The following is a 27,680-nucleotide window of genomic DNA, read 5'->3' on the forward strand; positions in this document are numbered from 1 at the left end:
AGGGGACATAACTGATCAGGAAAATCCACATTTCCACAGTGTCCAAACCCCTGTGGCATCCGCCTCCTTTCCGCTGCTGAAGTTTGCTCGTGCCATGGCGGCCCGGCTACGTAGTGCAGTGACAGTCTCCCGCGGTTCAGGGTCCTCCAGATTTTTCAGGGGAGGCAGAATGGCTTCGATGGGTGCGCCCCGCCCTATGCCTCCGCCGAGCGCCAGCCCTCCAGCCACTCTGTGGCCTCCGTTGGCGTGGCAAAGAACCATGTGCGCCCCTCCGCCTCCACCCGCAGCTTTGCCGGGTAAAGCATCGCATATTTGAGTTCTCGAGCGCGCAGCTCCGCTTTGACCGCGAGGAAGTCTCGGCGTTGCCGCGACACTGTCGCGGTGTAGTCCGGATAGAGGGTTACTGTGGAGTTGTCAACCCGCAGCGGGGGGCAGTACGCGCCGCCTGAAGGATAGCGTCTCTATCTCGGAAGTTAAAAATGCGGGCCAGGATCGGGCGCGGGGGGGCCCCAGGCCTCCCCCCAGGCACCCGATGCGCCCTTTCGACCGAGAAAAATTTGGAAATTCCACGCGGCTGCAGCTGCTCCGTGATTAGCTTTTCCACGAAGAGGTCCAGTGCCGGCCCCCGCTCACTCTCAGGCACCCCCACGACGCGCACGTTGTTCCGCCTTGACCTTCCCTCCTGGTCATCGAGCTTGTCCGTAAGCTGCTTTTGAACCCGTTCCAGCGACTGTATACGTTTCCTGCTCTCAGTCGCGTCCTTGGTAAGGGTGGCGGTAGTCGTCTCAACCTCGGACAGTCTCGTGCTGATTTTGGGGACGTCGGCTCTCAGCAGCGTCACATCAGTGGATATCGTGCCAATAGAGGTTTGCATTTGAGTCAGTGTGGCCATAACATCTGACAGGGTGATCTCTTTGGCCTTGTCAGGGGGGGGGAGGCAGTCCGGCCTTTCTGAAAGGCATACTTGTCAAGCCTGGCCTGTGCTCCACCACGCTGGCCCTTCCCCCCCATGGTGGCCCGCGACGGACGGTCAGCGGGGGTGGGTGCCTGCCACGGAGGTACAAAATTACTGTAGCTGGTCACCACAGGGCCACGTGTCAGCCCTCCTCCTGTCCCGGCAGCGTGCAGGCCTCTGATACCTTGTTGGCTCCTTACCGGGAAAGTTGGCGCTCACCTCGCTCCGCCCGCGTCTGCAGCGTCAAGCCTTAGGCAAGGCCTACATCCTCTACTGCACGGCCACCCTTGACTCCGGGAGCTGCCGGGGATCTCCCTCCCGGGGTCTGCGCCGTAGGTGTGTCACCTGCCTCCCGCCGCCGGCTGCTCCCCGCGCTGCAGACCGCCCCAAGTCCTCTTCGGCACCGCGCCGTTGCACCCAGTGGGTCTTCTCCGTCGCTGAGATGGCGTCACGCAGGCCAGCATCGTCCCCCGCTGATGGGCCGATTGCCGTTGATGGCGGGGGAGACCCGGTCCTCGGTCCCTGCCTCCTGCCGGAATGCCTGACCCCGTCGTGGCGTGCCTCTGGTCTGGCCGCCCACGCCGCTGGCTTCTAGTCCGGCCCTCCTTGTACTGTGGCGGGTCAGGTGGCTTGTACTCGAGGCCCCGGCGCCTCGGCCGCCGATAGGCCCTGCGCCCGCAGCGAGGCAGCCGGGCGGGCCAGATGCTGCGCTGCTCGCGCTTCCGTCAGTCGTCGGAGCCTCGGGTGTTCAGGGGGCTCTGTCGCGTTAGTTTTGCCGGTTTACGGCCAGGATGGGTGCCGGCTAGCGGTGGGATCGGGCGCTGGGCTCCGGAGCCGCACTAGGTTGCGGACATCTTCATCGGCTGCAAGCCACGCCCTCCGGGAGTTTGATTTTTAAAGTTATTTGAAGATCTATATCTGGTCTAAAACGCAATTCCAGTACGATCTGGCCTTCTGCTAAGACCACATCCCTAAGAGCCTAACCTATGTAATCCCTCTCAGGATTTTCTGCTGGATATCTCCTTACGTTTATTATGTCCTCCCTTATGATTGAACAACATCCCTTTTTGTAGAAAATCAAGTGAATTACTTTGTTTACTAGGGCCTCGTGTGTCTCAGTTTTCCTTCCTCTTAGTCTTGGGGTCTGTTTAGATGAATGCTGGGAAATGCAGTGATGTCCTTTCCTGTTGAGATGGTTGCTGGGATGCTTAGAAGGCTTGGAAAACCTTGTGTTAATCTTTACAATCCCAACCCCCAAGCCAAGCCCATTTCCACTGATTGTCTCACTCATGGTCTCACTTAACTTTTCACAAGCACTGAGTCCTACATTGTATTTTAACAGAATCCCTCCACGTCTTCTACAGTCATTTGAGCTTGCTGTTTGATTTAAATTTTCCATAGGAGGTCCAGTTTGGAAATGTAGAGTTGTGACAATTGAACAGAGAATGATTACATGATGGTCTTTACATTCCTTTGTCATTTAGGGAATGAAGCAGTATAGGAAGTAATCAATTAATTTACAGTAACAGTGATATTTGGAGTTAGATATATAGAGTAGTTTCCCAAGGCCCTAAATAGAAGTTGGCTTTGGCGGTATCCCAAGAGAGCATGTCACACCAGCCAATTCTGTGCCTGAAATGGCATTCCTTCTTGTGATACCACTGGCATGGTGTTTCTATTTTTGAGTATGCACCCACCAAGAAGTACCAGGGACTCAGCATCAGCAGTGAGCAGAGGCTCCGGCTGGCCTCGCTTCACCTCCACCCTGATCAGTAGCCTGCCCCGACACCATCCCCACCCCATAGCTTTAGCACAATAACTTGCTGGGAACCGGATCTATTCCAATATAAACCCTGATTAGAACACGTGGTAAATAGGAGTGTTATAAAGCAAAAACCTTGCGAAACCTTGGTGAAACACTGGCTAGAATTATTAATTCCAGCCCTGGTATCACCTCATGGAGTTAACGGAAACTAGTAACCCGGCTCTAAACCCATTTGATTAAGAACGCATTAAGAACTGCTAGAAAAGTTCAATGAATATGTCTCAAAAGAAAACATATGGCGCTTGGCATGATATTGTTGACAAAGGCATACTATTGTCTAAATTGTGGAACATTCTCACATAAATAAGGTAACATACCCCATTGATTGTGAGCAAAGCTGTGATGACAATCAAGAAATAACAGTGGGACGCTGATATTAAATAGGAACCATGATGTATTTGTTGACTTAATCTCATATGGAATATGTAGTAATTTACACTTTGGATGACCGAAGTAATAGTATAATTATATATCACAGTTTGGTGAGCAGATATACTTACTCCATGTAGTTTTGTTGAATACAATGTGCTTAAGTAACCAATGCAAGGATTTTTATGGATGTAATTTATATTGATAAATCTGTTGTTGTGTATATATAATTTTTTGTAATATGTGTCTCAAATTCAATCAAACATACAAAAGATCATGGATGGAAAGCTTGGAATTTGTCTAACTAAGTGCAATTGCTCTGATTAGCATTCAAACCCATTGTTATTTTGCTCATTAGGCCAGCTCAGATTAGACACATCCATGTACAAATCAGTCCTGTTCCTACTCCAATAGGAACAGTGCCACCTGAATGCCAACCCAGGTCCTGTTTTGACCCTCAGACTATAAACACCTGAATCATCATCACAGACACAGTCAGCCACTGGGAGGGATAGATTCCTTTTGTTCATTGTCATGTGAAGGCCATTGAAGGAGTGCATCAAGATGGTAACAATGACAAATTACAAATACTTTGTCATTTTTATGCTCCATTCTGGAAACTCCCACTGTTAGGAAATAATTTTTATTAGAAACCATACTGTAGTAACTAGTCATGTTGTGAAGCATGGATGGGTCTCTTTGAATGAGAGTAGCAATAGATGTGTATATGAAAAATGCCTGGCAGTTTATGAATGAGGAAATATATTACAGCTAACAAGATGAGTGTTTTAACATAAATTGTAAGAATGATTTGAAATATGTTTAATATATTATTTAATTAACAAAGAATAAGATGAAAATACACTTTATGTTTTGATCTGTGATTACCTGGAGATTTATATGCTACAACTGCTGATAATTAAATTCAAGAAGAATATGATAGAACTTCAATATGATTTAAAGATTTAAAAAACTAGCAGTTGTTACAAAAATAACTTTAGACAAGACAATAAAGGTAAATTTGCAGTAGGAATGTACCTTCAAGTTTGGCTATTTTTTATGTGTCACCTCAAATTAGATTCCACCCCTTTATGTTTGATAACACTGCTTAGAAAAACATAAGAGAAACCTGTTATGAAGGCTTATATTCTTTAGCAGTCTTGGGGTGGGTAATTTTGTAGTAAATTCAATAAATCCTGGAACTATGGGTAAGAGAGGTTTGGAAGGTGCCCTACGCTGTAGTGTCTCACCTGTAATTTATGCCATAACTTGTAGGGTCTTGTACTAAAAGAGTGCTCTTGTGATTTGGCACGCTATGATGATCCCCAACTACCACCATTTTAACTGACTTTAGTGTGTTATTTTACCTTAGCCTGGATATATGAGACAGTCCTGTATATGCCTGCTTCTGTTCTGTCTTGTAATCTTGCTGTCTTTTAGTGAGAGCTGTCACGGAGACATTTATATTATAAGTGGTTAATATTGGCTTTAACATGGTCTCATATCATCTTGTTCTCTGACTTTGACTATTGGCTTTGACATGGTCTCATGCCATCTTGCTTTCTGACTTTGCCTTGCTTCTGTGTGCACAGAATTTGAGTTCTTACTGATTGGCTTTGACATGGCCTCATGTCTGACTTTGCCTTGCTCCTGCCTACACAGCAGTGCTTGCAATTCATATTCAAGGTCTTTCTGCTCCTCACTTGTTTTTCGCACCTCACTGACCAGCGTGAACTGGATATTATGCGTGGAATGTACAATTCTGTCTCAGAGTTAAAATACAGAGGCTTGACCAGCCACTGTCTTGGCTTTGACGCAGACTGGTACAGCCTGCTCATTTTTTTCCAATGAGAAAGGGGCAGGGTTTTTTAGAAACTTTGCCTCACACTGAATAATTATATTTAAGCTGGAAGAGTTCGTAGGTCAGGTGGAAGTTCACCACAGAACAGATGTATTGCTGTGGATTGGTGCTGGAACTTGAGTTCTGACTGACACGCCTACCTGGGCTGTTAAAGAGTGGGCAAGTATGTTGCAGAATCAGTTGGTGAGGTGTTCCTAACCACTCTCTCTTTCTCTCTCTCTCTCTTGTATATATTTTCTACTCTTTGCCACCTGTATATATTGAATTCTATTTTAATTGTTCATTTAATTATTCATTTGACATCTGAGAATCTGCATTTACTGATATATTTGGCGGCCTGTCTTTTTAAAATGTTGCATTAATAAACTTGTGTGTGTTATTTTAAATGCATCAGAATTTGTTTTTCTTGCCTTGCCTTGCCTTGCCTTGTCTAAAGAGAGTGCTGTGTCCTTTCCTCGCCTTTAGGAAGTGCTGTTCAAAGTGTAGTTTTAAAGTTGCAATGGTAAAAAGTACCCCTCCTTGGGTGAGTGCTGGGTCTTGCCCCAGCCTAAGGGGGTGCAGCAGTAAGGATCTGTCCTTTTTGCGAAAAGCAGATTCATTACAGGTCTCCAACAGCATTGTGGGTTTGGTAGCCCCTCTTGCCAACATCTCCAATAAAGCACTGATATCACACACTTGTGCTATACTTAATTGGAGCTTGGAGAAGACGATAATGTGTATAACATTAGGTTGTCTGTGGAAGTGTACGTATCCAAGTAAAATCTGGGTATTGGAGTAGGTAGTGCAGTAGGTTTGGGAGTACATATAGAGGAAGCAGATCAGAGAAAACTAGTCTGTGTCTACCAAGATGCTGTGCCTCCAAAGGTCTCAGGTCTCTGGCGTGCTTCTAATTTCTCAAGTTTCTGAGGTTACACATTCCCTAGTGGTGTTGATGTACTTGCTGAAAATGGCAAAGGAGAACTACTTGAAGGAGGTGTAACCATTGCCAGTGGAGTAGAGATTAACCTGTGCCTTGATATAACTGTACACAATTCATAGCCTGGAAATCAAAAAATTAGAAGAGGCTGCAAAGACATTTGAGACAGAACATCCGATGATATCAAACTAACTAAAAGTGACATCTTGGAAGAAAATTTAGTGTTGACAGTGAAGTAGATCATAGCCTCAACATAAATGCCTTCTTGGAAACTTGGGTCAAGGTCATTTGTCTCCATGTTGAACATCTTTTTGTGAAATGCTGTGACGTTCAATGATGCAACTATGAATGTCTCAACACTGATATAGACATAAATGTAGGTGTTTTTGATGTTGGGTGGCACCAATTCTTCCAGCTGTAATCTTCGTCACAGTAGATTTAATTTATTGTGAAATATGAGTGTAGAATCTTGCTAAGCATTTTGTACTCATTTACCAGTCAAAATGACAAGTATCATGCTTTAAACATTCAACGTATCCCCTTAATGCAAAGCATTTCAAAGAAAATTTCAAGTAGGACTATTACTTTTTTTTAGTTCTTTTTATTGAATTTTTGCAGTGAAAAAACATCCCACAACCAAAGGGACAGCATACATGTTACAATGATTCCAACATTATACATCAATCCGCAATGTAAAGCACTTGTTTCAAACTGGGTAAGGGGACCTGGAAGGTGAAAGGGGGAATAGTCACTCAGCTAAACATCCACTCGGTGGAGAAGGTCCCACCTATTGGTATGACCTACTCCCTTACAGCACTCACCAGGCACGTCCCACTACACTTTGTGACTTAAGGACCACCTCACCGGGGGGAGAGGGGCATTTTACCAGCTCATTCTCTGCATGATCCAGATCAGCAGCATCAGCCCCATCTCCACCCCATGCCCTCAAGAGCATCTCCAAAGGGGACCATATATCATTGGGACAGGACCCATCCTCCATCAATTCCCAATAAGCAGTTTGCTGGGTCTGGCAGAATGCTGCATCACAAAACCACCCATCCCTTGGGGTGCCCGGGCCTTCCCCCAATGCATCACCACCTGATGCTTCACCAGCAAGAGCAGGATGGCCGACAGTCTATGCACCTCAGGCGGGACCTCCTTGAAGTAGCCAAGAAGTGCAAATGTCAGGGAATGCTCAGGTTATATCCCATAATTTCCCCAATGTCATCAAAGAAAGTATCCCGGCATGCCTTACTTCAAGGCAATTTCACGCTAAGTGCAAAAAATCGGTGTTTGGCTCATCGCAGCGCACGCAATCCACATCAGCAACCAGACCCATTCCATGTACCATCTCCAGTGTGCGGTACAACTTAAGCAGGTATTTGAAATGGACTAAGCGCAGCCAAAAATTTGTGGAAAGGGCTCTAGATTGAGGGCAGCAATACTTTCATTGCTCATCAGTAAGAGGGGCATCAAGAGCCACAGCCCATGCCTGCCAAAACTAGGCATGCGTACCGGCACAGTCGCCTGCATTTCTGCATAAAGTCTCGTGACCAGCCTGTGCTGCGACAGATTTGTAAGGGTCGTCTCCAGCAACTCAAATGTTGGAGGGGCTTCCGAGATGGTATCATGAACCTTTTGCAGGGTGACACACACCTGATAGCGAGACCACAGATCCCTGAAGAGCCTGCTGCCAAGTGGCAAAGTTTCCATTTGGATACACTGCCCCAAAGGTTGTCAGCTGTAGCCATGTACAACCAATGGCATAAACATATGACCCAGCAATGCCCTCTGCCTTAATTCATTAATTCATTCCACACCCTGTATGCCACCTCATCTATCTGGGTATACGGTTTCCTAGCAGGAAGATACAGAGCCATAGGTAACAGGCACAGGGCAATGTGGTCATGTTCAGGCACCATGTGCAGTTAAAATTGTGTGGGGTAGAGCAATTTGTGCACTAAAATATTACAAATCTGTATCTGGGGCTCCTATCCCTCCTTGCTTGAAGGGGAGTGTCAGTAGTTCCCATGCTACTGGAAGCTATCTACCCGCCCACGTCAATGTTATGGGGAACTGCCTGCGAAAATACGCTGGGAGTGGAAGGGGTAGATTAATGAATAGGTAGACATTTTGGAAGAACCACCATTTTAGCAACGGCCAGTCTCCTCGTTAATGACAATGGGAGATTCATCTATCCCTCCACCTGTTCTCCCAACCAGGTCATCTATCTGCCATAATGTACTTGCCAGAGCTCATCAAGGTCCTGACTGAGCCAGGTTCCCAGATATCGAACTTGATCCCAAGCCCATTTAAAGGGGAATTCAGAATTGAACTCCTGGACCGCAGTTGTCAGGGGGAATATGAATGCTTAAGCCCAGTTGATATTAATTCCTTTAATGCCCCCTATTCTAGTAAATTCCCTGATGAGCAGGTCCAAGTTGTCCTCAGGATCTTCGACATACGAAGTGATGTCATAAGCGTACATAGATACTAGGACTCTGCGTGCGGTGAACGCCAGCCCGTAGTGAGAACGGTGCTGCCGCAGTTGGGCATCCTAGGGTTCCGTCGCTATCGCAAATAGTACAAGGGATAGTGGGCACCCGTGCTGAGTGCCCTGAGATATCGCATACGGAGGAGTTATAGCAACTGGCTCGGCATATAATAGTTCTATTAGTTTAATTTATCTCCCACATCCAAGGGCTCCATACGTTTAAACACACCAGAACAAGGGAAGAGGCTATAGCAAACCGCACCTGACAATGCAAGTTTCGAGTAAAATATTTTATGTCTGTTGTCATTGAGTGCAAAGAACTTAGGAGCACTCCCCTTTATACTCCTGAATGGGAAAATAATTTTCCCTTTAACACATAACACACTTGGTTCAGCACCCTATAATTGTTTATATATCCAAATGTTATACTGTATGCACACAAAGATAATTCCAGACTTCAGACGTGATCTTTTCTTATTTTAGACTGTTCTTTATTGTATTTCCTTTAGAATTCACAGAGCCAAAGCCAACGCGTTTCGTCTCCACAGAGACTTCTTCAGGGCGTGATATTAACTTGGCAACATGGCCACGTGTCAGATGGTAGTCGGAACTGTAACCAGGGCAAAACTGTTAACCCTGATGTTTGGCAAGGTGACAAAAGTATATTTAAAACTCCAGTCTTATATCGGGAGTCAGGTAACTGTTCACAATGGTCCTGATATCGTAAAACCATGGGTAGTGACATGCTGGAAGTATGAAATCGGTTTTCAAGCATATGTTTATGTTAGCCGTTCATAACGGTCCAATTATCAAGGAAGCGGCATGGTAACCAAGCCAGTCTGCATCTGGCGATTTTGCAATGGGGAAAAAAAGCTCCATAAGTTTAAACAGGTAGGCCCATTCGAGCGAATTGGGCACCTTGGTGCTGTCCAAATAGTACCGCAGCAGCACTGAAGCTAGAGTCAATGGTATGCAATGGGGTAAAAAGGGTGCGCAAGTTGTGGTCCTTTGAGCTGCCTGGTACAGACCCAGGCTCATCAGAGTGTTCTATGCTTGGCAGAAGCAGAAGGAGCCATGAAGCTATCAGTTTTGCTAAAATTTTATTATCTGTGTTTATCATGGATAGAGGTTTGTATGATTTGCAGTGCTGGGGATCTTTATCTGGTTTTAGTATGTAGACAATCAAGGCTTCAAGGTGAGAAGGGGGGAGCAGACCATTCGACAATGACTGTTCGTGCATCATCAAGAGGTGCGGAGTGAGAATTGAGGCATACACTTTAAAGATGGCAATGGTAAGGCCATCCAGTCCGAAGGCCTTATCTCCAGGCAGCCCGTTAATGATCTCGACAATCTCCTCCTCTGAAAAGGCTAGTTGAGGAACCATCGGAGAGTGTCATTGTGAGGTGTATAGATTCCCCCCCCAGCATGTACTGTGTTCTATTCATTATTAATTCAACTATATAATCCATTGCCCAGGGTTTGCACATCAGGTTAGACAGACTCTTACTTGCCCTATCATCTTCACCATATTCTTTCCCAACTAATGTGTTTCTCTATGTGTTGCTTTGTCATATAATGAGAGTTTGCTGTGAATGGACGCAAGTGTGGAATCACTACCTGTGTCAAAGTATTGGAGTTCTAAATCACGGATCATTGTCTCTGACATCACCAGCTCTCTGTGCAGACCCATAAGCACTCCCACTTGCTTTGCTATGAAAACCCCCGCAGATCACCATCTTAAAGGCCTCTCATAAGATGGATGGAGAGGCGACAGATTGCATGTTCTGCTCAAAGTATCCTAGTATGGCTGTTTGTACCTCACTGTGAAATAACTGGTCTAAAAGAGAGCCAGCCGGTAAATGCCAGGAGAAAACACGCGTTATGTAGTCTCACTGAGCCATTTCTAACAGAACTGGGGCATGATCCGACAGTGTCCTTGTGAGGTGCAGGACATAGATGGTTGTCTAGTCGATAGTCAATTCTTGACAACTTATTGTGCGTCGATGCTATGCATGTAGCCTCTAAGCTGCCTGCATAGCTAGCTCTCCAAAGGTCAGTAAGATTACTGTCAGCCATTAAGATGCGCAGTTTTGCAGAGGCATTTGGGTATGGGTGACGGAAACATCTAGAACTCTCCAAACTAGCATCTAGTACAAAATTTTAATCTCCACCCCAGAGAACCACACCTGCCAGATTCCAGACCTCTGCAAGAAATGAGGGTCATCAACATTGGGGCTGTACACTGAGAGCAGCGTCAATGGGTGGACCTGCAGTGTGCCTGCCAGAATAACATATTGGCCCTGCCTGTCACATAGAACCCTGTGCGTGCTCCATAGTACCCCTTTTCAGATCAGCACCACTACTCCCTGCTCATAGTTAGAGTAATACGCTATATGTTGCTGCGCAATCCAACCCGCACACATACGTGTCCGAGTTCCCTCTATAAGATGCAACTCTTGTAGTGGACAGATATTGACTCTTTGCTGCTGTATATATGAAAGCATGTGCCATGCCTTCTGCCTAAAATTAAAATTGAAGCTTCACAGGATAGATGAGAGAGTACTTAGCATCAGTTTTTTGCAATGATTGTTTAACAGGTAGAAAATCTCACCTGGCCGCATGCACAGCTAGTGTAACACCAGTATAAACAGAAATCTTACTGCCCAAGTATTATAGGGGACGACGATCTCTTGCCAAGTGCAACGTAGTATATCTGTCACGATAACTTAACCGCCGGGCAATGATCGGATGTGCTTGCACGCCCAATGGAGGCCACTGGCCCAGCGATCTGTGGGATCTTTCAATAATGAGCATGAAGAAGAGGACATCCCTGAAGAGGGTTTGTAGCATCATTTCTATGTAGTCTTCTATTCGATCCATTGCTGCCGACTGCAGGACCTCAAATGTATGCAGATTATTTCTTGTTAAGCATGTCATCAGGTCTTCATTTTTGATGCAGATAACCGCAAGGACCTTCTCCATCTGGAGCAACCTCTCCCCTGCGGAGGAATGTGTGTCTTTTATGTCTGATGTGCTGCATTTGAGGTGATCTATTCTCTCTTCATGTTTATAGACCTTCTTCTTGAACTGGTCGAAACGGTCAGCCAACATGTCTATTTTGCTATCAATGGCATTCAGGTTTTGTTTAAGGTCCAAAAACATAGAGAGAACGTCTGGCTCCGGAGGTGGACCCTCACCATCCCCAGGGCCCAACACCTAGTCATCGGGGCAAATCTGCCATGCGCATCTGCCTCGTGGGTCACCAGCAGTTTGTTGGTCGGTGTTTAACTTGTCACATTTGGTGGGTCTTCAAAGACCAAGGTCAAATGTCAGGCTGCTTTATTATTTTAACATGGGGATTGGTGATTACTTTTCTTTCTCTGACTGTAAAGTGAGAGGAGATTTTAAAGTGAATTATGGTACAATCTTACTGGAGTACAGGGAGTGTGAAGGAAATTATATAGGTTGTTTTTTGCAACACACAACAAAATGTAAATGCCTGTAAATTAACCAAATGCATTCAGCAGTTAGTTAAGTGTTGGACTTAGCCCTGTCTGCAGGGTCATCTCCATACATTTTGCCTTTACCCTCCTGTTTTTTTAACCCATTTATGTCGGCTTTTGGGACTCTGAGCACTTTACTACTGATAACTAATGCTAATGTGCTTGTGATCTCTCATTAAAATATGGTAGAAGTGGCTTACACCAAAGTGGCCTATTTAATTTACATAAAAGTCCTTAGTAAAGTGGGACTACATGTATCCAGACACTGTACAATAAATGCTACTAGTGTGTCTTCAGCACTGATTTTGCCACCCTCTTAAGTTGCCCTTTAAACATGTCTCAGGTTTGACATTGCTTTAAACTGCCATTTCAACCTGGCAAAATAAACCTATTGCCAGGCCCAACCTTAATTTTTGATCCATATAAGTGACTACAAGGATAGGCCCTGAAAACCCATAGAGAAGGGTGCAGTGTATTTAAAACGTTGGACATTTACTTTTATGTTATACATGTGCTGGTAGTGAAGAACTCTTAAATAATTTTTACTACTATGAGGCCTACCTCTATCATTGGATAACATTGGGTTGACTTATTATGCTTAATAAATGGTAACTTCGAATTGGAAGCAGGTAGGAATCTCGAGTTTGGTGTCTACAGAATTGTAATTAAAAGCATTCTTTAATGGTAATGTTGGATCACTATTCTGAAAATGCCACATTTAGAAAGTAAACACATGGATATTTAGAAATTTGGCATTTTCTTGTCCTAACCATCTGGTGCCTACAGTCTGTTCCTGGGTCAAATGACTATGCATAGCTGGCAGTTGGTCTTTGTATATTGCTCCCAGACAGTGGGACAATGGGAATTTAGGTGTTGAAAGGGTGGGCCACTACGAGCTAATGAGGGGGAGGAGTCATCACATACCACCCTTGCACAACAAAAAGGCTCTGCCCGAGCACTCTCACAAAGGGTGTGGCACTGGTCTTTTGTGACCCCAGACAAGCTGGGGCCAAGACAGAGAGAAAGGGAATGCCTGACAATTCGGGGGGTGAGGGTGGGGACACCTCTAGAAGCTTCCTCTACATCAAAGTGGGCACCAGGTATAAATATTGGACCTCAGACCGCTACTCTTCAGTAAACTTCAGATCTGTGGACTCTGCCAGGAAGAAGGATTGCTGTGCTGCTGAAATTATGCCATTCAGCTTGCCTGCTGCCCTGCTGTGTTTCCCTACTGCCCTGCTGCTCTGCTGCCCTCCTGCCTGGATGAAAAGGACTGGATTTCTAAACCCAGGAACCCAGAGTGACTCTAAGGGGTAGTTAGCTGGCCTCCTGTTCGGAAGCCTCAGTGACATAACAGTCTTCCAACAACCTTACATCCTGTCCCTGGACCCTACCCTGTCTACTGGGGCCACCCCTGTCCAGGACTCTTGGAAGTGGGCTATGAGGTGCTCTGATAGCCCAGCTTTGGACCTAGTAGAATTGACAACTCTCTTCTTCTGAGCGGCACAACCTCAAGCAGGACTGATGCATCACCTCCGCTACGTGGACTTCCCCAGCGCAAGGACTTTGCATCTCCCTTTCAGCTCACAGCCTCATTGGAACTGCCATGGAACAATGCGTCCTGCACACTGGTCCTCGTATCACAAGCCTCTCTTTGATGGCAGCCTCGATGATGATGCAGGAGTTCGCATGGCAGCCTTATAGCTCTTCGAAAATGACGCTGTATGAAGCAGGACCAGGACCTTGCATCGCCAGGGACTCGCATTGCCTCAGCTGTGCAAAGCATCCTCAACGCGGGACTCAGCAACTCTTCTCAGCTAGGATTAAAGTACTATCATTCAGTGGGCCTCTGTAGCCGAACAGTGCTCCATCACGGTCAGCTTGAACTTATGACCTTGTCACACCCTAGTGCCACCAGATATCCAAAGTTGGTGCTTTATGCTTTTTGGCACTATTTTCACATCAGTCTTTAAAAGTGCATATCTCCTTTGGTCTTGATTTATTCATTGAAATATACTCTATTTTTCTAAATTGATGTGGGATCTTTCTTGTGGTGTGCTTTCACTGTATTACTGTTTGAAGTGCTGCAAAAGTACTTTGCACATTGCCTCTCTGTTTATAATGAATGTTCTGTGCCAATCTACCAGAGGGTTGATCACAGGTTAATTTGGAGTTTTTTTCTTGTGACTTCACCCTGACAACCATTGTGGTTGCTGCTTGAGTAGCATTTCACCCCTTCACCCAAGCAGGAACTCAATTTCTTACATAAAGCAACAATGAATCATATTGTATTTGTAATTCTGAAGTGTGATAGAGATTTTAATAGGATCAAAACAATCAAGGCGCTTTGTTTGGTGATGCATAAATTATATATTTTCTTAGAAACCCCGTTTCCACACATTATCATTTGTGTGCTATATAGTTTAATCGGTAAAACTGTATGTCTGTTCAAATTTAGTGTCCATTTAAATGAAAAACGTGCTGTCTGTAAATGACAATGCACCAACACATGATGCTTTAGGTACATTAAAAATCGCCATTCCTCATGTCCATTAAAGGTAGGTGGGTTGTGAAAGTTTGTTGTTCTAAAAAGTGGGTTGTGGTTCTAAAAGTTTTGGGAACCACTGATCTAGAGTACTCCTGAGTTGACCTGCCTGCTGAGGGATGCTGATTTGCAAAGAACTATGGGGCATATTTACAACAGAATGGTAAAGCGTGGTGTTAAGAAAACATTGCTAAAGCCAAGCCTCTCCATTCTAAAAACGCAAGGATTCGCCGTATTCAGAAGAATGCAGCACACCCCTGCGTTTCCCCTAGCATTGGTGCAGAGTTCAGCTGCCTAGCGCCAATGCAGTCACCCTTGCACCACACTGCAAGGGTGTCTGTGTTGGGTTAAATAATTGTTTATGTGCAGGAAGGTCTTCCTTCCTGCACATAAACAACCATACATGTCGTTTTGAAACTTCTATGTGTGCTACTCAATGCAGCACACATAGAAGTTGCAAAACGTCATTTTTTTATAGTTTATGTGCAGGAAGTGTCACCTTCCTGCATATAAACAATCAAGGACAAATTGCTGTTTCTATAAAGCATTTCTCCTTGTTTCGCCTGTTTAAGACATTCCATCCACCTTATTGCAATTATTGAGGGATTAAATGCATTTTTAATAATGCAGACGGGATATCCTTCGCATTGTGACGAAGTAACCTGTTTGCTAAAGTCTAAATCAAGCCCTATTGAAAACATTTCTTAGGTCAGGTCCAACAGTTTTTAGCAAAAACAACAATTGATGGACAGAATGCAGAACAATGTCATACATTCACCCCAGTACAGAGATCTGGGCCTAAATCCATCGTTTTTTTGCTCACCATGCCATTCCAGTTGGAACCCAGCCATATGCAAATCAGTCTTGACCCTGTGCCCCATGGGAACAGTCCAGCCCGAACTGCCAAGCCAGGTCCTCCCTGGACTGGAAACAAGCATCCTAGGACCGGTTTCGGGCTTTCAGCCCTCGTCAGCCAGGATAGCTTGATTCCAGTGGCATGGAGAGCAAGGGACTCACGTCTGAGCGTACCCTTCCCACTCGGGGTGACAAATGCAAAAACAACAATTGATGGACAGAATGCAGAACAATGTCATACATTCACCCCAGTACAGAGATCTGGGCCTAAATCCATCGTTTTTTTGCTCACCATGCCATTCCAGTTGGAACCCAGCCATATGCAAATCAGTCTTGACCCTGTGCCCCATGGGAACAGTCCAGCCCGAACTGCCAAGCCAGGTCCTCCCTGGACTGGAAACAAGCATCCTAGAACCGGTTTCGGGCTTTCAGCCCTCGTCAGCCAGGATAGCTTGATTCCAGTGGCATGGAGAGCAAGGGACTCAGACGTGGGACCCGTGCTCACTACGCCACTGGAGTCAAGCTATCCTGGCTGATGACGGCTGATAGCCAGAAACCGGTCCTAGGATGCTTGATTCCGGTCCAGGGAAGACATGGCTTGGCAGTTCGGGCTGGACTGTTCCCATGAGGCACAGGGTCAAGACTGATTTGCACATGGCCATGTCTAAACTGGGGTGGTGTAGTGGGCAAAAGAACGATGGATTTAACCCAGATCTCTTGACTGGGGGAGAATGTCTGCATTGTCAGCATTCCGTCCATCATTTGTTTGTTGTAACGCTTTTCGCCCTATGTGGGATGGGTATTCCCAGACGTGGGACCCGTGCTCACTACGCCACTGGAGTCAAGCTATCCTGGCTGATGACGGCTGATAGCCAGAAACCGGTCCTAGGATGCTTGATTCCGGTCCAGGGAAGACATGGCTTGGCAGTTCGGGCTGGACTGTTCCCATGAGGCACAGGGTCAAGACTGATTTGCATATGGCCATGTCTAAACTGGGGTGGTGTAGTGGGCAAAAGAACGATGGATTTAACCCAGATCTCTTGACTGGGGGAGAATGTCTGCATTGTCAGCATTCCGTCCATCATTTGTTTGTTGTAACGCTTTTCGCCCTATGTGGGATGGGTATTCCCAGACGTGGGACCCGTGCTCACTACGCCACTGGAGTCAAGCTATCCTGGCTGATGACGGCTGATAGCCAGAAACCGGTCCTAGGATGCTTGATTCCGGTCCAGGGAAGACATGGCTTGGCAGTTCGGGCTGGACTGTTCCCATGAGGCACAGGGTCAAGACTGATTTGCATATGGCCATGTCTAAACTGGGGTGGTGTAGTGGGCAAAAGAACGATGGATTTAACCCAGATCTCTTGACTGGGGGAGAATGTCTGCATTGTCAGCATTCCGTCCATCATTTGTTTGTTGTAACGCCAACAGTTTTTAGACCATACAACGAAAACAACAGCTTATATCACTGAACTGCAGAAATGAATTTATTTTCATCACTCTCACACAGTAACTCACTTAACATAATAAAAGGCTTTGAACATTATTCCATGCAGAGTGGAAAATCGTAAAGGTGACTAGATGTTATATGGAGAAGTACATGTCAAAAAATGATGTATAAGATTATGAATCTATTGACGAACAATTTGTTTGGATCTCTCATACTGATCAGAAGAGCTTTGAGGCAATTTATACTTACTGCAGACAAACGCAAAACATCATCCCCAAGTTCGGCTTTCAATTTACGTAAAATGGCATGCACTGCTTTGCAGGGACCGGTCCATTCTTGATGTATATCTACTACTGAAAGATTAAAATCAAATTTATTTTAACGTGTTTCCATTAGAGTAAATTAATTGTTATTGCCTATTGCATGACATCTCATTCTCTTCAACAGAAGCATCACCCAAAATGTGAATGCCTTAGTTATTTCATTTATGTAGCATTCTTTTATAGGACACTAGATCAGTGAAAACGGCACATTTCATTCTTAACGTAGTGCAGAGCATTTTATAAGAAGGACAAATTAAAAAGTTAACATATAACAGACTCAGATAGACTCGGCTATTTTGAAGCTTGGGAGTTCCATAATGATAGATAGGACAGAATGCAGGAAAGTGAGAGAGAAGAGAACTGATAGAAAGAGGAAAACACCTCTTGTGATTTCTGCACAAAAACCATCACCCCTACAACGTAGGGACCATGGTGCAAGAATACTTGTATTGGTGAATGGCAGCCCATTGTGAGCAAGTGAAGAGGAAAAGGATTGGAATGCGCTGTAACTCATAGATACGGCACATTCCTGCCCTTTTCTTTTGACACAAGGCAGCGCAGCAAGATTCCTTGAGAATCAAACTGCATCAGAGTGAGAGGTTGGGAGAGAGACTGAAGTCCTAGGAGGGGTATAGAGAAATAGAAGACGTGTAAAGAGAGTAACCAAGTGAGGCGTTCAAACTTTGAGACTTCAGATGAAGTCTAAATAAATGATTTTTCAATTACTTGCAGTATTGTATAAATGATTTGGAACATCTCCGTTTGACTAGAACCTCGTGAAAATGCTAAACACACTTAGGGGCATATTACCAAGGACATACGATGATTATCGCAAATAGCGCTTAGCGCGATTTACATTATCGCCGTCTATCGATGGATTCCTGCGCCAGGTTAGCGGCGTATTATAAACGCCTTTCACCGAGGCGATGTGAAATCCAGCGATAGAGGGTGTGAACCTGTATTAACGTGTGAAAAGCAGCGATAATTATCCTGCGATCACAAAATCCTTGATAATAGGCAGGTGTGGACCTAGCCTTGCAATCCACCTCCCATGTCACAGTTAGCTAAGTAGAAATTTTAGCAGGAGTAAAAATTCAGCGTTAAGGGGCATTAGCGCAACTTTTATCATCGCTTCGCGGCTCTGGGGCATCCTTGTAAATATTGCGATGCTGTGATAGCGATGTTTTACAAGGATGTTATGTGAGGAACTCCTACTTTGCATCTAATTAGCGATGCGAGGCGTTCGGAAAAAGGCAGCTAACAAGCGCTAATGCATGTTAGCGCCTCCTTGATGATTGTGCGATATTAAAATCGCCGCTTTTTCGGCGCTATGTGCCGAAAAAGCGGCGATATGTGTCTTGATAATATGCCCCGGATTTACCCAAACCAAATGACTCATCAACTCCTCAGGTCCCAAGTATTGTGTCATCTTGCGGGCCCCCTGAATCCTCTCGTCAGACCACAGTAGGCAGAAGCTTGTACAGGTTTGTCACATCCATGTTAGCAGTGGTGCTGATGGGCATAAGGCCGGGAGGCAGATAGAATGGAGTGAGCCCCTCCTAGGAGGAAAGCAGTTGGGATCACGCAAGTCTGTCAGACTGGGTGCAGTTCACTGTTGAGGTGCTTCCGGGTCCTTGGCCTGGATCAAGCACCCCCTGCCCTCAAGAACAATAACTAATTCCCTCCCCCCACAGTGTGATTTTGCTGAACTGACGATGGTGGCCCACTGTCACCAGTTCAACATGCACATTATTAAAAACGAGATCAAAAAATAATTTTTCCTTCGATCTTTGTGCAATTTTTGCTGATTCATTTGATAATAAATACAATAATGTTTGTTCCCAGAAATAGTTTTTGTCACTTCAAAAAACGACCACAGTGTTGGCTCAATCATTTACAACCTGGGCAAACACAGTGAAGTAGGGCAGTAGCAAAGACCATGTTGTAGAAAGCAGGCTGATGTCACAATCTCGAACAATGTCTGATTATTTCCATTACTCGCATATGTGACACTACATTCTGCATGAATCAGAATCCCACACTCCACAATTGTACAGCCATGTAGTCTTCTTGGGCCCGATTCACAGAACTAACTTAAGACAAAATCCTAAACTTACTACCATTTTGGTATTCACAGAAGGCACTTACTCATTTTGGTATTCACAGAAGGCACTTACTAATTTCGGTATTCACAGAAGTTAGGAGTCCTAACTTTAGGACTCCTAAATGCCTTCTGTAAATACCGAAAGTCTTAAAGTTAGGATTTTTCTCAGTTTAGGAGTAGTGAAGTTAGGACTCCTAACTTTAGGACTCCTAAATGCCTTCTGTGAATACCGAAAGTCTTAAAGTTAGGATTTTTCTCAGTTTAGGAGTAGTAAAGTTAGACAGAAGCCACTGCTAAAGACGCCCCTCTCCAAAATATAATGCACCTGGAAGAGACGCCACTCGACAAAACTGTTAACGCACAGGAACTTGTGTACTTCTGACATGTCAAAGATGATTTCACAATCAGTGACAACAGACTACTACTAAGTGACAGACGGATTGTCATCCCACAACAGCTACGACAAGGAGTCGTCAACTTGAGGGGCATGAGGGACACAGAGGCATAGTGGCTATAAGGAAAGCATTACAGGGGGGAGTCTGGTTCCCGTCCCTTGACCAAATGGTAGAAACCACGCTTCAGGACTGCCCTCAATGCCAACTGGTAGGGCGAGAAGAACCACATCTCCCGCTTCAAATGTCTGACCTTCCAGATGACGTATGGCAACAGGTGGCCACTGACTTTATAGGCAGATTGAAGTCTGGGAAGTACATTATCGTCATCATGGATGAATACTCCAGATTCCCCATTGCACAACAAGTTTAGTCAGCAAGAGCAACCACCATCATACCAGTCCTTGATGAAGCATTTGCCGCGTGGGGAATCCCCACAGTAGTGGAAACAGATAATGGCCCGCCATTCAATGGTCATGGATTCACAGAATTCGCAAGACACCTGAACTTCAAGCACTGTGAAATCACTGCCATGTGGCCTCAAGCCAATGGGATGGTAGAGAGGTTCATGGCCACAATAAAGAAACCCATACAACAAGCAGAACATCCAACTCGCACTCAACGAGGTATTACGAGCATATCGAACCACACCACACAGCCCCACTAACAAATGCCCTGCTACTCTGATGCTGGGAAGAACACCGCATACCAGAATACCCATTGTAGACGCTGTTGTGCATTCCAGTTGCCAAGTTCATGATCACGAGACACTGGCGGAACTTGACAAGGTCAAGAAAGCAAAAATGAAAGAGCATGCAGACAATCGTCGAAACGCCAGAACATCTGACATCCCGGAAGGAGACTGGGTGCTAGCCTGACAAGAACAGAAGACAAAAACTGACAGTCATTACCGTGACCAACCACTACGAGTGATGAGTCGGAAAGGAACCATGGTCACGGCCGCATCTGAGAACAAGACAATCACACAAAATGTGTCACATTTCAAGAAGTGCAATCCCACAGTCTACCTCCAAGCAGAAGAGTCAGAACAGGACACGGATGAATGAGGCCGAGAAGCAGAGAAGTGTGAAAGACCTGAAGCTGTAGCAAGCCCAAGAGAGTTGAGAGAAGTACGTCTCTCACGCTGGCCGCAGAGAACCATCCAGAGACCCACCCGGCTTATTGAAGAACTATAAGCGAGTAAGCATTGAACACTTAAGAAGGGGGAAGATGTGGTATTGTCATGCCTGTCTCCGGCGCGTAGCACTAGGACCAGGCAGGACGAGAAGCGGAACGAGGGTGAAGGGGGGAACTGGTAGGGAGGAGCACGGGCTAAAGGGGCAGTTAGTTTGAGGAATAAAGAAGAGTGCACCTCATTAGAGTGTCGGTCCCGTTATTCAGACTAGACCAGAACAGGAAACTGAATGATGTGTTTATGTCAGCTTGGGAATGGCTCACCCCCGCAGAGGAAATAGTCCCTATGGCGTAACGGGGGCGGATCCCCACATTTTGAGCAGTGCAATCCCACAGGCTACACCCAAGCAGAAGAGTCAGAACACAACATGGATGAATCAGGTAGAGAAGCAAAGAACTGTGAAAGTCCTGAAGCTGTAGCAAGCCAGGACCAGGCAGAACAACAAGCGGAAGGAGGTTGAAGGTGTAAACCGTAAGGGAGGAGCGCGGTCTAAAGGGGCAGTTAGTTTGAGGAATAAAGAAGAGTGCACCTCATTGGAGTGTCGGTCAGACCAGAACAGGAAACTGAATGATGTGTTTATGTCAGCTTGGGTACGGCTCACCCCGCAGTGCAAATAGTCCCTATGGCGTACCAGGGTGTCTCCCTATGGAAGTCTTGCTATCACCCTTCTCGCCCATTTCCACTCACCATGCAAGCGGGCAATGTGTTTCTTATAGTTAAGCTTTGTGAGCCAGGCCATGAGCTCCTGATGTCGCTGCCAAAGCTCCCAGAGTGGCTGCTCCCAATCTGCACATAGTGGGGTCTCCCTCTCAAAGTCTTGCAGCTCCATCTCCATGTCCAGCAATTCCCTTCACAAGGTACCTCTCACCCCGATGTTCTAGCAATACCCTGGCCCCAAATGGCCATTTTATGAGCCTCCCATTCCGATGCACGAGATGCAGCAGATATTGTGTTCTGTTCAAAATATTGTGTAAGACTCGATGATATGGTGTCTCGAAATGGGGAGTCCAGCAGGGCCTCAAAATACAACTTGCAAGGGGGAATCACTGCTCACTTTCAGTCCCTGTGCACTGTCAGGGGTTGTGGTCGATGATTGGAGACAGTGCATACCAAGTAATCAGTGGTCACTGTGCACCCACATATCGCTTCACTGCAAAGGAAAAGGTCTAGTCATGTGTGTATGTTGTGCACCGGGGAATAAAACACATATTCCTTAGCGCTGGGTGTTGCAGCCTCCACAAATCATGCAACCGCAAGTCATCCATCGACCTCCAAACGTGGTGTTGCACCTGGCGACATGCCATCTCTTCCACAGGAAGAACTGAGCAATCCAGTGCCACATCTGGAACACAATTGTAATCCCCTGCCGTCCACACACTGCCTGGGGATGCAGCAGCAAAGCTGGGGATAATCTAGTCAGGAATCAGTGTGCTGTACATTGGGGGCACACAACATCACTAGAGAAAAGCAGTCCCCATCTAGCAGCCCCTCCAGCACCACATAGCGGTCCTCATGGTCTTTTCCCTGGGCATGTAACGTAAAGGCGGTAAGGGGAGGACAGTGGCAGTGTCTCCCGACCCCGCTTGGTGCCAGGTAACGATTTTCAGAGCGGAGCACTCCGAACAGCTAGCGGACGAATTTGTGTTACTGCGAAATTGATCTAATAATTTTAAACTCACTTGCGCCGCTTTTAATTTGCCCACATACTTTAAACATCTTCACGCTGTGTTGTATTGGAATTGGTTGCTAATTTTAATATAATCACTGATAGTGCACTTACGATCTCCCCCGAACTGTAAGGGGCTTTAGGGGCCCAGTCCTTGTCTTTGCTTGGTGTTCCAGCCTACCCACCCTGGTCCGACTCGGTATCCAATACCGTTGAGCGGAGGGCGGGGTAGACAAGAGCAAGACACGCCCAGCAACCCCGAGACAGCCGAGCGGTTAGCGCTCTAGCAGCACTCCTCACAGGGCTATTTAGGCTGCGAGGAGGCTTGGCCATTTGCGGTAAGGGGAGGACAGTGGCAGTGTCTCCCGACCCCGCTTGGTGCCAGCTAACGATTTTCAGAGCGGAGCACTCCGAACAGCTAGCGGACGAATTTGTGTTACTGCGAAATTGATCTAATAATTTTAAACTCACTTGCGCCGCTTTTAATTTGCCCACATACTTTAAACATCTTCACGCTGTGTTGTATTGGAATTGATTGCTAATTTTAATATAATCACTGATAGTTAGGCCTGGGCAAAAATTTCGTTCCGTTCGCGGAAATTGCGATAATTTGACATTTTCGCGTTCCGCGGAGAGCGCGAAAATGTCAAAAATTCCGGTTTCCGCAGCTTGGCGATAATTTGTTTCTTGCTCGCGCTGTAAAATAATACATTCTCGCGTGCGCGCGATCGCCTTACCTGAATCCCTGCGTTCGCCGACAAGTTTTCTTGATCCGGTCGCGTTCTCCATGAGATGTTGTATTGTTTTTAGCCATTTGCGCTGTCTCGCGACAGTTCGCGCCCGCAGTGACGTCATGCGTCGCGCGATCAAGTCTTTCTTCTCGCGATCATGCACCGCGAGACAACTCAAAACAAGATGGCCGCGCCCGCAAGCAACCACATGGGTAAGTTGGCGACCCGCAACCATGCAGAAAATCTCGCGAACATGCCGGAAAAAAACTTCCGCATCTTCGCGATATTTCCGCTTGTTTGCGATAATTTAAAACATTTTCGCGATAATTTGCGAAAGTTAATTTCGCAAATTCCACCCACCCCTACTGATAGTACACTTACGATCTCCCCCGAACTGTAAGGGGCTTTAGGGGCCCAGTCCTTCTCTTTGCTTGGTGTTCCAGCCTACCCGCCCTGGTCTGACTCGGTATCCAATACCGTTGAGCGGAGGGCGGGGTAGACAAGAGCAAGACACGCCCAGCAACCCCAAGACAGCCGAGCGGTTAGCGCTCTAGCAGTACTCCTCACAGGGCTATTTAGCTATTCGTCGGCCAAAGCGCGCAGCGGTTGCGCGCAGAGGGGCGCCATTGACGGCGTCGAAGACAAGCTAAAGACCTGCCCGTCTGCGCCCGTCCGCGACAGGACGGGGCCAGGGGCCATGGGGACTGTTACACCTGATTCACAAAGACTCCCTCCTAGGTGGATTTCCTATACTCCTCAGGTACTGCGTGGACTTAACTCAGAACCATTAAAGGGCTGCAGGTGTGGGGAATACCCTGAGGTAGAAGGGCCATTTTCTTGCCTTCATTGCCACACTCAGTGTACCATACATACGCGGGACACTAACAGCACTGAATGTCCCAAACCAATCAATCTTGACATCAATATTGTTGCTGGAAGCAATCATACTCCCTTGGGGAGGAAAAACATCCTTTGTAATATTAGGTCACTCTCCAAACACACTGCGGAGGTTTGGGACCTAATCACCTCTAAGCAACCCGATTTGTGTTACGTTTACGGAAACGTGGCTAAAACCACACTCTACCCCTGCCATAACCCTGGGAGTCCCAAATAACTATAAAATAGTCAGATTGGACCGCCCCACTAAAATAGGTGGCGGGATTGCTATTGTGCATAAACAAGAACTCAATATTTCGGTTTTAGAAGAATTAAGCACTCCAGAAGTTGAACTATTAATCTTTAAAATAATATTATCCCCCAAAGAAAGTCAAAAGGGTGCCCTCGTATACCGTCCTCCTGGACCATGCACTAATTTTTCCAGCTTGCTGATGGAGCTACTTGCCCCACATGTCAACAATGATAGCGACTTCATATTAGTAGGGGACTTCAATGTACATAGCGATAGGTTGGATTGCAGCGAGGCGCAATCTTTATTAACCGACCTGTCCTCACTAGGACTAATAAAACGTAACTGTGGGCCCACACATCAGGCAGGTCATACCCTGGACCTGATCTTATCCAACTTCTCGTCAGTCTCTTGTCTACCTGCAATACAGGTTAATTGGACTGATCATTTTATTGTTGATTTTTTTACACCTCACTTCAAGCCCACCTCCTCACGCCCGATCTTACTACCGAGTGTACGTAGACAGTGGCACAAAGTTACCGATACCACTTTCAAGGAAAAGTTTAACTCCCCCTTCTTTTCCCCCCAAGAAAATATTGGAACCGCTATTAAAAAATGTGAAAGAGCTACTAAGGAAGCTATAGATAAGATTGCCCCTTTGAAACAGTTCAAACCCAGACCGGCTAACAAACAAGAAATCTGGTTTTCTGACCACTTAAGGACACTAAAATTAACTGCTAGGAAACTAGAAAAGAGGTGGAGAACTTCCCACCTGGTAGAGGATAAGAATACATATTGGGATTCATTATCTATCTACCATAAAGCTATTCGTATTGCTCGCAAAACTTATATTGCATCACAAATCACAGCTGCAGGGAACTCTCCAAGGGTCCTGTACCAAATTTTACAAACCTTTGTCAAGCTAGTAGCATGTGAATCCTTTGAGTTAGCTTCTCAACAGCTGTGTGATGAAATCTCCTGCTTCTTCACCAATAAAATAGATATAATTTATGATAAAATAGTTTGCGCCAATAGAGCAACTACTATAGATACGGCGCCCCTTGAGATGGATACCGAACTGAAGCAGGACAAATATACGTTAGATACCTTCCCTCTCATCTCTTTACAAGAAACTTCCTCATTAGTATCACAGATCAAAAGTGGTAGTCCAGATGATACTATCCCAGCTAGGATAATGCCTGCCCTGACTGAACAGTTCTGCCCCATGATTGAAAGACTGGTGAATCTTTCACTTAGCTCAGGCAACGTCCCTAGAGAATTGACACGAGCCCTTGTTAGACCTATCAGGAAAAATACTACCATCCCATGGACCGAACTAGCTAATCTCAGGCCCATATCCTTATTACCATTTCTAGGGAAACTGATTGAAAAGCATGTAAACCACCATCTGTCCAGCTACATCAAACTTGCTGGCGGCCTGGACTACTCTCAGTCAGGGTTCAGGCCGAAACACAGCACGGAGTCCACCCTTCTGTCTGTCACTGATGATCTACATATGTACCAGGACAAGGGCTTCTCAGTGATCCTGGTTCTTTTACATCTGTCGGCAGCGTTCGACAACGTGTCACACACCATCCTGACTGATCGGTTGTCGAACGCTGGCATCAAGGATAAAGCCCTTGACTGGTTAAAGAGCTTCCTATCCGATCGCTCCGAGAGAGTCACCATGGATGCGTATCGGTCAGCGGAGGTAGAGATTTCAAAAAGGGTGCCACAGGGCTCCTGTTTAAGCCTAACCCTTTTTAACATCTATGTGGCACCCCTGGCAAGAGTGATGCGCATGTATGGTTTCATCCCAGTATCATATGCTGATGATACACAGCTCCTCTTCCCCTTTAAGACTCTCTCCGCTGATGTAAGAAGCTCTTTCTCTTCAAGCATGAAGGCAGTGGCACATTGGATGTCCTGCAATTATCTTCAGTGCAACGTCAGCAAAACTGAGGTAATGCTGTTTGGAGAAGCTAAAATACTATGAACCCCTGATTGGTGGCCACACGACCTGGGAACAGTTCCCAAACCCAAACAGGTCGTGAAGAATTTAGGGATCCGATTGGATCAAGATTTGTCACTCAAACAGCATGTTAACTATATTTCAGGAATATGCTTCCATACCATTAGCCTGTTACGTAAAGTTTTCCCTCTACTACCAACTCCTTTAGGAGAACTCTTGTTCAGGCTTTGGTTTTAAGTCGGATTGACTATTGTAATGGCCTGTTGCTTTTTGCCAACAAAGGCGTATTGGCCAAGCTTCAGGTCATTCAGAACACGGCAGCTCGCCTTGTCCTCAACGTCCCCCCGAGAACTGCTTCTAAGCCACTCCTTGAGCAACTGCACTGGCTCTCAATCCGGCAGAGAATTAAATTTAAAATATGTTGTCTGATTCATAAATGTCTAAATGGACAAGGGCCCGCCTACCTTCTAAACAAATTTGTTCCCTATATTCCAACTCGATCGCTCAGGTCCAGCAACAATCCTCTCTTAGTGATCCCCCGTGCAAAAAAAGCCAGACATGGGAGCAAAGCACTATCAAGTACAGGACCCACATTATGGAACAAACTCCCTCTGTCTTTGAGACAGTGTAAAGAACACCTCACTTTCAGGAGACACTTGAAAACTGTACTGTTCAGAAATGAGATCTAGCCCCATTCTTTCACACCTCTGTTTCGACCGGCTCCAAAAGCGCAGAGATACTCCACCTGGAGTCGATTCCAGCGCTATACAAACCAGCAAATAAATAAATAAAATAAATAAAGGAAACCCCAAGGGCAATCCAGATCAGCATATCCACGAAAAAGGTTATTTAGCATGGCCGTAAACATTCTCCCTCCAGCGCACCTGCACTTCTTGCAGCTCCTCAGTCACCAAGTGTGTTTCCCGTAATAGCGCTATGTGGATGCAGTCATGTGCAAGGTAAGAGTAGGGGTGGGCGGAATTTGCGGAATTAACCTTCGCAAATTATCGCGAGAATGTTTAAAATTATCGCAAACAAGCAGAAATATCGCGAAGATGCGGAAGTTTTTTTCCGGCATGTTCGCGCGATTTTCTGCATGGTTGCGGGTCGCCAACTTACCCATGTGGCTGCTTGCGGGTGCGGCCATCTTGTTTTGAGTTGTTCTCGCGGTGCATGATCGCGAGAAGAAAGACGTGATCGCGCGACGCATGACGTCACTGCGGGCGCGAACTGTCGCGAGACAGCGCAAATGGCTAAAAACAATACAACATCTCATGGAGAACGCGACCGGATCAAGAAAACTTGTCGGCGAACGCAGGGATTCAGGTAAGGCGATCGCGCGCGCGCGAGAATGTATCATTTTACAGCGCGAGCAAGAAACAAATTATCGCCAAGCTGC

General features: G+C 46.0%; 1 protein-coding gene across 1 annotated transcript in view; it reads right to left on the reverse strand.

Moving 5' to 3' along the window:
• Positions 1-27,680, reverse strand: part of NME8 (NME/NM23 family member 8) — a 1,023,835-nt gene that overhangs the window by 936,808 nt on the left and 59,347 nt on the right. The window contains exon 4 of the mRNA XM_085606381.1: positions 17,022-17,125. Within this exon, the coding sequence (XP_085462507.1) occupies positions 17,022-17,125 (104 nt within the window). The remainder of the gene's footprint in view (positions 1-17,021; positions 17,126-27,680) is intronic.

The sequence above is a fragment of the Triturus cristatus genome, chromosome 5_2 (assembly GCF_964204655.1).
Source record: "Triturus cristatus chromosome 5_2, aTriCri1.1, whole genome shotgun sequence".
In the NCBI taxonomy this organism is placed as follows: domain Eukaryota; kingdom Metazoa; phylum Chordata; class Amphibia; order Caudata; family Salamandridae; genus Triturus; species Triturus cristatus.